This window comes from Scomber japonicus, chromosome 23 (genome assembly GCF_027409825.1).
Source record: "Scomber japonicus isolate fScoJap1 chromosome 23, fScoJap1.pri, whole genome shotgun sequence".
Classification (NCBI taxonomy): Eukaryota; Metazoa; Chordata; class Actinopteri; order Scombriformes; family Scombridae; genus Scomber; species Scomber japonicus.
In genome coordinates this window covers 15,221,097-15,233,816 of record NC_070600.1, presented here as the reverse complement: position 1 = coordinate 15,233,816, position 12,720 = coordinate 15,221,097, and the positions used below count along the sequence as shown (strand labels likewise).

The following is a 12,720-nucleotide window of genomic DNA, read 5'->3' as shown; positions in this document are numbered from 1 at the left end:
AAAAAACAGTTTGTTGAATGAAGTCTGGTGCACAGTCAGAATTTATTATAGATTTGACAAATGTAAGATGATTTTCTTACAGCAAAGAAACAAAGACCAGCAGACAGTATAAAGAAACGCTTTTAAGTTTATATGCTAATAATAATAAAACATTTATGTAGGTTTTCAGGTGAATGGTGTCAGCATAACAATATACAATATAGCATTATAATGTTACGGCTGTGAAAAAGTACTCTGACTCCTTTTCATTGTGTAGCGATGAAGTCTTGCGGTTGCGTTGGCACGAAGCTGCACCAAGCAGCCGTTAGCCCACGGAGGCCAGGATGACATCAACGACCGTCTCTTCACTACTGCGAACCGTCACCTGCATAGTGACGCCGTCAGCCAGCGCCAGGCGGGCACGAACCAGCACATCATGACCTCCCCGAAACACACCTGAGAGAAAATGCAGAGAGCCAATCAGATCAGAACAGAGCCAATGTTTAAAAAAAAAAAAAAAAAGTTTTTGTGGAAGATGTTTGTTAAATTCACATGCTTTACGTAAAAAAAGCATAGAGATTAAGATCCTTATTACGACTGTTTAAATAACTGGTTGATCTACCTTCATATTTTTACAAATGAAATTAATCTACAGCATTTGATGATCACAACTTGAGACAACTTTTTGTTCCGCTCAGGCTGAATTTAAAGTGAAAAACACTTTCAAGACCCCGACAGTAACCACCATCCTGACATCCAACACCCACCAGCAAGGAAGAGGACGTGTGAGTTCTTGTTTTCGGGAACTTTGTCGGAGCGCTCGCATGGCTGCATTCCCAGGAAGCTGATGATGTTACCCACCGCCTCTGTATGAGAAAGCCACAGATGAGACACCGGCTGTCAGTCTCTGCATTACATGACATTGCTTAACATATTCTGTAAATTCAAAAATTATTTGCATGATCTGGTAACTGCTGAAAATTCAACATAACTCAAAGAAAATGTTCATCTATTTGAAAAATAAAGCAGCAGTAAAGTAAATAGAAATAAAACCTTAACCTTTGAACTTTTGGACAAGAATAACAATACAAGTATTTGACTTCTGCGTACCGTCTAAAGTGCGTACAGACGCCAGAGCGAAAGTCTCTTCCTTTTCATTTTCGTCTCCAACTTCCTCCCAGGCTGCTCCAAAGTTTGGTTTCAAAACCTTCTGGATGTGGTCTGCGACTGTCACCTCCAGATCCTCCAGCTACAGAACAGGACAACGTTTTAAAACAAGAAGAGAGGAGTTAGATGCAAAGAAAAGAGGAAGCAAAAGAATTATGTGGTTAGGCTCATTGTACTGATCTGGACCTGCTGTGATTACGTACCACATATTCATCGTCATAACCGTCGTCATCAGGCTCTCCTGTGTTGGGGTCACAGTCTCTGACGAGGTACTTCATAGTACAGCTGAATGTGCAAGACACTGTGGACAGATGAGACACATTAACAATGTTATCTTATATGTACACAGTATATGGGAGTTCATTTTCTGTTGTTGCTTTTGCTGTCACTGCCCCAATAAGCCCAGTCATGTTGTAGTTTTCCTACCAGCGGTGGGGTCATCGTCAGGCAGGCGGACCAGAGTGTAGCAAGAACCAGGCTGACTGTAGGGGAGGCTGGGGGCGGGGATGTAGTGTATCACCTCGTAAGACTCTGATGGCTCCATCTGTACTACCACCTGTGACAAAGAATCACAAAATTACAATCACATCGGATTTATTCCTCTGCTTTAGTTCAGCTACTGTCATGTCAAAAACTCTCTTAAAATCATATAGCGCTGGTTCCTTTTCTACACCTGGATTGTTTAGCTTTATCAAGCAAAGACTAATCCCCAATCCAAATGAAGTATTAAGAAAAAATTGTATTTTAAAATTATATCAAAAACCATGCTAATCTCTCAGCTGGTACCTTTTGCAGGAGCTGGTCATTCAGAGTGTTTGTGCAGTCGAACTGGAAGACCATATGCCTGGCGAAGGTGTGTTTGATGCAGCGCACCACGTATTCCGTTTCGGCCTCTGTCAGCTGCACCGGCTCAGAAGACTTGAAGAGTGGGCCGAGGGACTGGAACTCTGGGATGGACGCCAGTTGTTCTGTGAGATGATAAAAAGCAGAAACGAAGTGAAACAAAGACCAGGGGAAGACGAGACAGACATCTTATTAATTATATCTAATCGGGCCGGTGTAATGAAGGGGAATACCAGTGTCGTCTTGTATCCTCTGTTTATAGTCTTACCCTGATAAATGTCCTGGCGTGATGGGGCCAACTTCTCTGGCAGCTTGCTGGTAGCAACAGGGGCGATTTCTGGGAAGAGAGAAACGACATCGATCATCTTCTGAACTGAACATAAATGCTGCTTTAATAATGTGAGTAATGACCACGTTCTGTTAGCTGTAAAAAGCAAATGAGCTGTACCTGTTTTCTGTTCTGTGATGGGAGTAGTAGCGAGAGGTACGGTCTTCATGTCAAAAGGTTTCTCTGTGGGCTCCAACGTGTACTGGTGGAGGGATTTCTCCAGGCCAGGGATGGAAACGGACAAACCTGAGAGTGACATAAAGCAAAAGGGAAATTAAGGCATACCCTACCAGCTTCCTGGGTTTTTTTTGGGGGGGCAAACCGACATCCATGACTTTAAAACACAGAGCAGAAGAGTGTGTGTGTCTTACCGTTGAAAATGTAGGCAGCATTAAGTGCCTTCTGTTTCTGCTGTAGAACGTTCATGTAGAAAGTAGCTCTGTCACGCACCTCGTCATCACTGTCCATCATACACCTGGGAGAACACATGCATGTTAAAGGCATTAGAGCTGCAAATATTCATTAAACAGAAAATTATAATTATTTTGATCACTGACTTATCAATTTAATCATTTTTCGAGCAGACATTCCAAAAACATCTACAGTTCTTGTTTTGGACTGTTTATTGGACAAAACAAGACATTTACAATATTCTGACAATTCACACATGATATTAATTTCATCAAGAAAATAACCAGCAGATTATTTAATAATGGCAAATAAGTATTAGTTTCAACCCTAAAATGAATACTGCATCGCTCATTCACTCAAACACCAATGTACAGTATAGTATATTTTAGTCATGTAGTTTTCATTTGTATCACCTCTCACCAACAAAACAGACTCATTGTTAATGTTCAAATTCACTAGTTTGGGGAAACAACAGCTTCTACAAGTGACAGCACATAAAAAATATATAAATCAAATGTTTTATGTCAGTCACATTAACTAATGAAAATGAATAAATACCTCTGCATGAGAACCAGGACACTTGGCAGCAGATCATCATTCTGAGCTCCAAATTTAGCTAAAGCGCTGACAGCAGCTGACGGTGGAAGAAGAAAAGAAAAACAAATGTTTCAAGTGGTAATAAAATGCTGTGAATATTCACTAAATAACAGGATTGGATGGAAGTTACCATCTACTGTGCTGCTAAAGTAAGAGGAGTGCTGACAAATAAAAAGATCAGTACCTGCACGAACCGCCTCGCTCTCCAGCACCACTCGGTTGAAGATGAAGCGGATGTACTTGGAGGGCTGGGGCGTGCGTGGACCCTCTTTGCCCAGCAGGTGCAGGATCTTTGTGGCTAACACAGTGTGCTCGCAGTCCTCGATGAACTCGCACAGGTGAGCCAGACCCGTCTCCTTGCTCTCTGGGTTCTCCTCGATGATGCTGATGATGCAATCCACGATGGCCCGCTTGTACTCGAACCCGCCCTGCAGGGAAGATGAGAGCCAATGAGTAACCAGAACTGAAACATGTTCTGTGGGTAGACTACAACAGACTAAACCTTGCTCATTGCACATGGTCAGTAATATGATGAACACAGGTCAACGTCATTTACAAGTAGCTGTGGTACTGATAAAGAAACTCTGCAGAGGCCCAAGTGTGAAGGATTGTATGATCAGCTTACATCGTCTCGGAGCATGTTGGACAAGAAGTTCATCATGACACTGTGTTTCCTGGGATACTTCTGACACAGAGCGCTGATGGCCTGCACCACCACCACCTGGAAAAAAAAGTATCACGGACAGATTTAGGATAACATGAAATAGAACAAAAATAACAGGATTTTAAAAAGCTGTGAATCTCATTAATCTTTTGTGGCCAGAGAAGCTGAAATCCTCCTAGTTGTTATCAAATAAAGGTTAAAAAAAAATCTCACCTTGAACTCATCTGAGATCTCAGAGACAAACGAGGAGATTTGCTTCATGAGTCGGTCCACGCTGCTCTCACTGCCGGTCTTGAGCAGAGTAGTGATGGCCAGCGTAGCGATGCTGCGGTTTGAGTCGGTGATCAGGTTCTCCAGGTCCAGGTTACACGCAGTCACAGCTGACGGATGCTTCATGGCCACCTGGTGGAGCCAACGGTAAAATCAAACAATTTAGAATAAATTATTGTGTCTTGCCAAAAAAGATTTGCAATGAATTATTGTGTTTGACTCATGTAAAAAGCAGAGAAATCATAAAGAGTTTATTTCTTAACATGTTCAGCATATTAACTTTTATAAAACATACAACTGATGTGTGTTCAACTAGAAATGTAAGGCGAGTGTAGCTTCACCTTGTTGAGGGTCCTGACTGCAGCGTATCTTAATGCTGCTTTGGGAGAGCTACAGAACAGCTGCAGCACTGCAGGGAGACAAACATTCACAATAAGAATCATTCGCAGGTAAAAACATGAGACAGCTCAATTTACCAATCAAATGTGTCAGGCCTATTGTTTTGTTGATGTCAAAATTTAAACAAAAAGATTAAAAAATGTATGCTCTGAGTCAGACAGGAAAATACACAGAATAATGGAGTAGCAGAGGAGTGAGGTAAAATACTGACCAGATACAGCGGGTGCAAGCTCTCTAGCGGTACAGTTGGGCATGTGAACAATGGCAGAGGCAGCCTCGTACACCACCATCTCATTCTTGTTCCTCAGGCAGCTCTCAATGAAGTCAAACAAGGGACTGTCGTGACTGCAAAAATGCATGAATGACATCAACCCAACAGTCTGTGCCATGTGTTCTTATCCCAATCAGAGATGATATAAATAAAAACAGATAACTTATAAGTCATTGGCTCTACTTTGTAAGTTCTCAGACATACGCATTAGAATACTACAGATGAACCTACCCTCCCTCTGTCTCGTCCAGCAGTTTGCTGGCAATCCGGATGAGCATGCAGTAAGCAAAGGGAGACTTGAGACCAGACTTGGTGAACTTGTTGAGCATCTTGGTCACAGCGAGACGGTCGTTCTTCCTTAGGTGATATAAAAGACCCAGGGCATGGTACTGTGGGACAAGACACAACAAAACAACAACTTTAAATTAGACATGATTAAAATGCTTTTTTCACCAGTTCAGATCTATAACTTCAATTATTTTAGTGTATTTTATTTTGAATCATTTATTTTACAATTCATATATAAAATAAATGGCTCAAAGTAACTCAGCTATTATTGTGCATCTGTTTTACTACCTACCTGGACCATGATATTGTCACTGGAAGCAGCCTCCTGCGCTTCATTCACCCAGCGCTTTACCACATCGTAGCTCATCTTCACCATGTGCTGAACAAACACAAAGACTTCATTACAAACCAGCAAAGAGGCATCACATTACAGCCATCTCTTATCACTTTGATACATATATAAATAAATGCACAAATGTCAAGAAAACAACAAACTCTTCTAGTTGTATGTAAAAAAAACAAAACAAAAACAAATCCACATTTAACTACAAATATTTTACCTAGATGAAGTTTGAAACTTTGCCAAGTCTTACCAGTGAGGAGACCAGGGCTGAACTGGACACACTGGGCACCTTGTCAACAATAGCCTGCTTCATGTATCTCTCAATAGCCTGCAGCATGGTGGTCTGTAGGAAAGCAGGAAAAATTAGCATAAAGTTCTTCAACTCTTGTTTTTTTCTGTGTTAGATAGCAAGGCGAAGGGAGTGATGGGATGAGAGGAAAAAGAAGCAAAGGAGCAAGGGGATCACTCACATCTGTAATCCTGCAGAGAGCTCTGATAGCAGGTCCTCTGTACACATCTTCCTTCCCAGTCATGTCTTTGGTCAGGCTATAAAATAACACACAAGAGGTAAATAAGACACACTGTCACCTGTTAAGACTCAGCTAGTGTGACATAAATGGTGAAACGATATTATTAAAGTTTAAAATAATGCATTGTCTCCTGCGTAAATGTTACAATAAGAACAGTCTGGTACAAACCTGCTGGTGACAATGATGACGTCCTCAGAGATGTTGGCCATCTCTTTGATGGTCAGGTAGCACATCCTTCTCAGGGTTTGCTGAAAGAAAGAAAGTAGTTTAAACGTACTGCACTCCTATGTTAACATTACAGATAAAATTGTTTTGTGCTGCTTACATTAAATTAAAGCAAGTGAAAAAAAATGAACCACAGACAAAACCAATTGAAGAGTAAATGAATGTTGCCTTACATCATTGGATTGAAAGAGCCTGGTCATCGCAAAGAAGGCCTCGGTGGCCTCTGTGGTCCCAAAATGCTCCCCCTATATGAATAAAGCCAAGAGTTAGAGAGAGTAACAATTCAACACATATTAAAAAAGAGCTACTGTTTGCTTTTGTCAAGCAATCTTTTACCTGGTTGAGGAGGTAAATAATCTTGGTGAGAATGTGAAGACATCTTCTTGGGTTGATGGGAGTCTCATTAAAGATGCGTGCCTATCAAACACAAAAGGGGGGCGCTTAAATTCATTTCAGTGATTGTGGTCATGTTTCTTCTTGTCATATCTCTCGTCTCATAAATGTGCTGTTTAGAGAAAAAAAACTAGTGTAGACTTACCTCTTGCAAAACGGCACTCTTCTCCAGATGTTGGAAAGGGTTTGACCCACTTCCTAAATGTCAAAACAGTAGGGTCAGACGTCTGAGCATGCCAACACTTTTTCTTATAATTACTTCGCTAAATTATATGTGAAGTCAGCAGACGCAAAGGTGACGCTGTCATTGAGCAGCATTCATTCAATGGATTAAAAACTAAAATACACATTTGAATTTGTAGAAATATACCTTTCACATTAGAAGCATGCCCGCAGCAAGATTAATACATCTACATCTGAGCTCATGGTTAATGAGGACACGTCTAATAACAAGCAAAACTGCTTCCAGATCGCAATGCTAATACGAGTCGGCTAACGCTTCACTTAGCAAACTCGCATTGGCTTTAAAGGTCCTTAAACACTAAATATACCCTTACAACATCTACAATCCACAATTTAAAGAAACTACCTACTACATAATCATATCTTAGCTCGCTAACCACGGTTACAGTCAGGTTTATTTGCCCTGACAGCTTAGCATAAACTGCAGCCTGCCAGCTAACAGGCTAACTCGGCGTTAGCTCACAAAGCAAGATGACAATTTTTACAGTTTTCAAAAGCCGTCACGGTTTAAATGAATATCTCTCCAAACTTACCAGACTCCTCGTCCTTCTTATCAAACTTTTTAATCATTGTATCGGAATGAAGTTGACGGAGGAGAAGCAAAAGATGCTCTCAGCCTCGATCATCAGAGAAGCTACTTCCACGTAGCCAAAAGGTAAACTCTCTTCCTGGTGGAACGTCCACGTCGCCGGAATCTACGTCAGTGCCACTACACGTCATGACCGGAGGGGGGCGCTGCTCGCAAGTTTTAATTTTACCAAAATAATAATGTAATAGCTATATGTTTTATTTTACGCATTCATTTTGTTTGTTTGCTTTATTTTTAATATATATCTATTTAACCCAACTTTTGTGTCTGGTTTTAAGCCTACTTCAACACCTGTACACTTCACACTTGTGTTATTATTTTATTTTCCTCTTATCTTTTTTCCCCTTTTAATACACCTCCATGTCTGGTTTTGTCCATTATAGTGACTTTATTGTATTCTTTCCCAATTATTAAATTATCAATCTTTTATTACCTTTATTTTGCTTGGGTGTACTTAATTTGTACATTTTTATCCTACCTCTGGTGTTTCCTCGCTGCAGATTTATGAGTTATGATAGTGTTTCCTCAGTTCCTGTTTTTATAGATTTTTTATAGTTTGTTTGACTATGTAAAGCACTTTGTGTTACATTGCGATTCATGAAAGGTGCTATACAAATAAAGTTGATTGACTGATTGTACTGTTCCTGTGTATTTGATGTCTTTCTGGTTTTGTGTGTGATGGTTTTCCTGCATTCGTGTATTATTTGTGTGTGTTGCATATTTGGCCAATTAAGTTGAAAAAAACTATTTTTAAAAACACGTTAGATTTTTTCCCCGGGGAATCCAGTTTCCCAATTTAAATGAAGTGATAAGCATGAGGCATTTATAATCGTGAATTTAGAAATAGGAACACGAGGTTTTCCTAATACCAGTAGCCTGTGGGTTTGGGAAGTTATCAGGAAGATTAAAAAGTGCTGAAAGTGGCCAAACATTAAAGAATTTGGACAAATCTTTAAAGTGAGTCAAGTTCAAAAGCATGAATATAAGGACGCTAATTTATTCGCATTCATACACACAACTGGGTGACCTGGATGTAGTTACTCCAAATAGCCACATGATGTCGACATTCCTCTTTTTCCGGAGTCTTGTCTGAGGCAGCTGAACTACATGACCCCAGCTTTAAAACCCAAAAGCTGCTTTGCTTTGATTTGTAGGAATAGGCACATTTATGAGCTGCTCTAATATGATATATCACTTGGCTGGTGACATTCCCAACTCTCTGCATTATATACAAACTAAACTCAAAGTTATGTAAGTTCATATGATGACAGCTAAGGTCTTGCCAGAAAAATGCCTGTTCTGAAAATGTTTTTGGTATTCCTTGATAGATAGGTAGTAGAGCTTGGCAGATATGTAGCTATATCTATGTCTGAGAATAAACACAAAACTTGAACATCTTTTGACAAGGATCCCTTTTACTTAGTTACTGGAGAATTGTAAGTGGGATATGTCTATTATCTGGGACATTTTCCAGGTACCAAAAATGAACTTGTCAGTGCTCTCTGGTGGACAAACTTTGTAATGGGTACACTCTTTCAAAGTTACTTAATCAACCCACATGTAGACACACTGATGCAGGAATCCCTCATAGTATCGGCCATTTCAGTGCCAGCTATTAACTTTCATGAATAAATGAAAACAAATAATTTATGAATGTCATTATGTAGCATATGGTATATAAAAAGGCAAATGTAGGTAGTTACATCTGCTTTATTTGAGGAAAAATAATCCTTTATTTTGAGTATAAAAATAACAGACATCTGATGAACACATACATTCCCATGCATTTGCATTTTACTGTATTTCGTTTTCTTGCAGATCTTTTTGTACAGTATATCATTGTCAGTGTTCAGTGTGATATTTGTGCCATTCACACTGGAATCTGGACTCATTATAGGCTCTCATGTGATACTTCCGAATAGCAAAACCTCTTTAAATGAATAAATAATCAAGCAGCAAATATAAAGAAACATGTCCATGAAATAAAAACCCTAGTGTCAAATACAATATTATGATTATGCAACAGAATTACAAAACAATTTGATGGACTTTTGCTGAGGAAAAGGAAAACCATTTCATAATCACAAGTTCTTCTTGTTTTGTCCCAGAATTGTAATTTGATGACACAGAGAAAAAACTGACCACATTAAACATTCATTTTACTGAAAGAGAAAATCAAAGGGCTTCACTGAAAGCAATTCCTGCTTCACTGTAAACACACTGTAATGCACATCTTCTTAATATTTAGTATTCTTAAAGTAACATTTAAAATGTCCATAAATCATTAAATCCTCTTTCCAGATCTAAAAGGAATCCGCCAATAGATGAGCTATAATTTCACCTGTTTACAATCCAAAAAACAAAAGCAACTATCATATTTTCCTGACTGAAATTACCAGTCACATTGATACAAGTAAAATAACTTTGCCCTTATTGCTCTTGACCATATTCTCTCTTTATCAAAGAATATCAAAAATCCTAAAGTGAACCAAAGACAGGCTACACTGCATAAGAATATGTCATTCTCACAACAAAGGCATAGATTTAATTCAAGTTGTTACATCACTTAAACTTTAAAAATGAATAAAAAATAATGGACAGTTTATCATTAGTTCAGATTGCTATGAAAAGTTGCGGGGAAGTTAATTGGAGATTTTCCCAATTCCTAATTGATTTGAAACAAGAACATGAGAGCCACTATGTCATGACAATATTTAAAATGCCTGTTTGTTTGTTTGTTTTTTTACCTGTAACGTTAATGGGTATTTTAAAGAAATCCTCTGGTTAGACAAATCAGTACTGTTACTTTAAATGAATGCGAAGTACTTCGTTATACTTTTAAGAACGAGGCCAACACTGGTAATGGCTGTCTGTTAAATTAAAGTTGCCCATGTTCACTTTCTCCGTCCAATCTGAGCCAGGAGGCGCGCGTTCTCAGCCGCCTTGGCGCGCAGGTTTTTGGCTTTGGCCACATCAAAGAGGACGTTCATGATGTTAGTCGGGACGTCCAGGGACAGGGTCAGCCTGCTCCTGCGGTCCCCCTTGCTGCTGTTGCGGAGCATCTGCCCTCTGAGCTTCGTCCGGCTCATGAAGCGGTAGTTTGCGGGACTTGAAGTCCTTTTTTCCCGACTGGACTCGGCAGAAGAAGAAGAGGAGGAGGAGAGATACTCCTCGGACTGCAAGAGGGATCCCCAGCCGTCCATGGGGATGTAACCCGGCTCGTTCTCGTCCCGGACCCCGACTGTCAGCTGGTCGTTACAGAGGAGGTCGGGGCGGGTGTGGTAGAGGCGGAGGCACAGGCTGGAGGTCGGTGTGCACAGGACCGAGAGCAGCAGCAGGGTCTTCAGGGACGACAGCATGCTGTGTCCTCTGGGACCAACAGAGGAAAATGTTCATGCCATTTAGTTTTTTTTCTGTCCTCAAGTGTATTAAACAAATGAAGAAACGTGGTGAGAATGAATGAAGTGCATTGTGAAAGGAGAAGATGCCATTGAAGAAAATTAAACATGTTAATTAACATTGGAAACAAGCAAAATACTCTCCTCTATCATATATTTATTCTATCGTTAGGCAAAATAGATTTTTCAATCTTGATTAAATATGTTAAGATCAATATTTTGAGAACAGAAAACTCTTAGGCAAGTTGCTTAATCGAAAGTTGTTTGGACCACGGTTAAATGGCAATCACAAATATATAAGCAATATCTTAGGAAAACTTACCACTCGTGTCTTATAATAAAGAATACAGTTAAAGAGGGCAAGCAATGTGTATCCCTGAAGAGAAAAAACAAGCAAAAATCCTCAGAAGTGAATTTTTGATGAGCAATCCTGATAAACTGATGTGTGAGGAGGTCAGCAGTGCGCAGTCTGACCAGCAGTGTTTTGCTCGTCCATTCCCACTGCACTCATTTAGTAGGAGCCATCAAACTGCATCCTTACGCCAGCAACAACGTCATCCCGTTGACATTTTGTTTGCCATGTGATATCTCATTGGTTGTGATGCAGTGATGTAGTGGTAAATTAAAAAGAAAAAAAGTTAGTAAATGTGACCTCCTGTCGATGAAAGTGAAGCATCACGACAACTGATGTAAAGGAAATATGATGTTGTGTAATATTTCCATAGTGGTTACACTCCACATCACGATTTCTAACAGCTTACCCAGCAAACTAGTTGAATTGTAATAGATTAGTAACGTCTGTGAAGCTGCCTGTTCAGCACCACGGACAGCTCCAAGTCGATAAAATGTAAAATGGAGGAACTGTAGTTTTTTTACTTTTTCTACTGAAATACTCATGACACTCTTAAGACTTTTACAAGCCCATGTGCCAAGATTATGTGGCATATGGGCTTGTAAAAGGTTGCATCATACCCTTTTTTGGTGTATTTGTGTGCAAACATACAATTGTTCACCATTTTCTAATAAGGAACCTTTGCTATGGGTTTAGTTTGTGACTAATGCCTTATTAATGATCTATAAATCCTTGACTAATGCTTTATAGATCAAATAATTTCATCCTTCCCAGCAAGACATTACTTTTGAGCTAGTGACTTGCTTTTTAATAAAGTGTAAACCAAAACTGATCTATAAAGGATTAATAAATTAGTGAGTGAGATATACCCACAAAAGTAAGAGGGGAGCAGATCAAGGGTGGACTACTGTAGCAGTGAGTCTGCACATGATCACTGAAGGCTACTGAACTCTGAGGTTTGTCACAGACTGCAAAGCTCTCACTCACCATTGCACCCTACATGCCAGAGTGTAGCATCCAGCCAATGCAAGCATTGGGCATGCATGTACTATAGTCAACCAGTTTTTCATGGTAATATAGGAAAAGCAGCATTAGTTTCTAAAATAAACTAGTTTGAACTTCAGTATCCTTACTAAGTTTTCAATGTGAAGTTTAAAAATTCAACTATCACCAATTAAAATAGCTAGATATTTGTACTGTGACACTAATTCAATCTGAGTGAACTGCAAGGTTACAATGTTGGCCAGAGAAGCTTGAGTCTTCTAGGCATTAGAAAACAGCTTCAATTTAGTTTTTGTAGCATTTAACACATTTCATATCAGACAACTGTCACTCAACAATACCAAAAGCAGACTGCAAATACTCAATTGATTAAGCAAGGGGCCCATCGCAGCAGTCAATGACAGTATCATTGGCATAAACCTGTGCTT

General features: G+C 39.6%; 2 protein-coding genes across 2 annotated transcripts; both read right to left on the bottom strand.

Annotated features, from left to right (window-relative positions):
- Window positions 1-9: 9 nt before the first annotated feature.
- On the bottom strand, window positions 10-7,608 carry copg2 (COPI coat complex subunit gamma 2). The gene is made up of 24 exons (XM_053313952.1): window positions 7,485-7,608; window positions 6,854-6,906; window positions 6,652-6,732; window positions 6,489-6,560; window positions 6,259-6,338; window positions 6,031-6,106; window positions 5,811-5,903; window positions 5,510-5,596; window positions 5,161-5,318; window positions 4,870-5,003; window positions 4,601-4,668; window positions 4,203-4,391; window positions 3,951-4,046; window positions 3,510-3,753; window positions 3,287-3,362; window positions 2,689-2,792; window positions 2,438-2,563; window positions 2,258-2,326; window positions 1,933-2,114; window positions 1,573-1,702; window positions 1,350-1,447; window positions 1,090-1,228; window positions 747-845; window positions 10-435 (listed from the first exon to the last, which is right to left on the bottom strand). The coding sequence occupies exons 1-24, from the start codon at window positions 7,519-7,521 to the stop codon at window positions 305-307; spliced, it is 2,622 nt and encodes an 873-aa protein (XP_053169927.1). The 5' UTR covers window positions 7,522-7,608; the 3' UTR covers window positions 10-304.
- Window positions 7,609-10,434: 2,826 nt separating this feature from the next.
- On the bottom strand, window positions 10,435-10,899 carry ucn3l (urocortin 3, like). The gene has a single exon (XM_053313956.1). It carries the CDS (start codon window positions 10,897-10,899, stop codon window positions 10,435-10,437), a length of 465 nt encoding a protein of 154 aa, XP_053169931.1.
- Window positions 10,900-12,720: the final 1,821 nt, after the last annotated feature.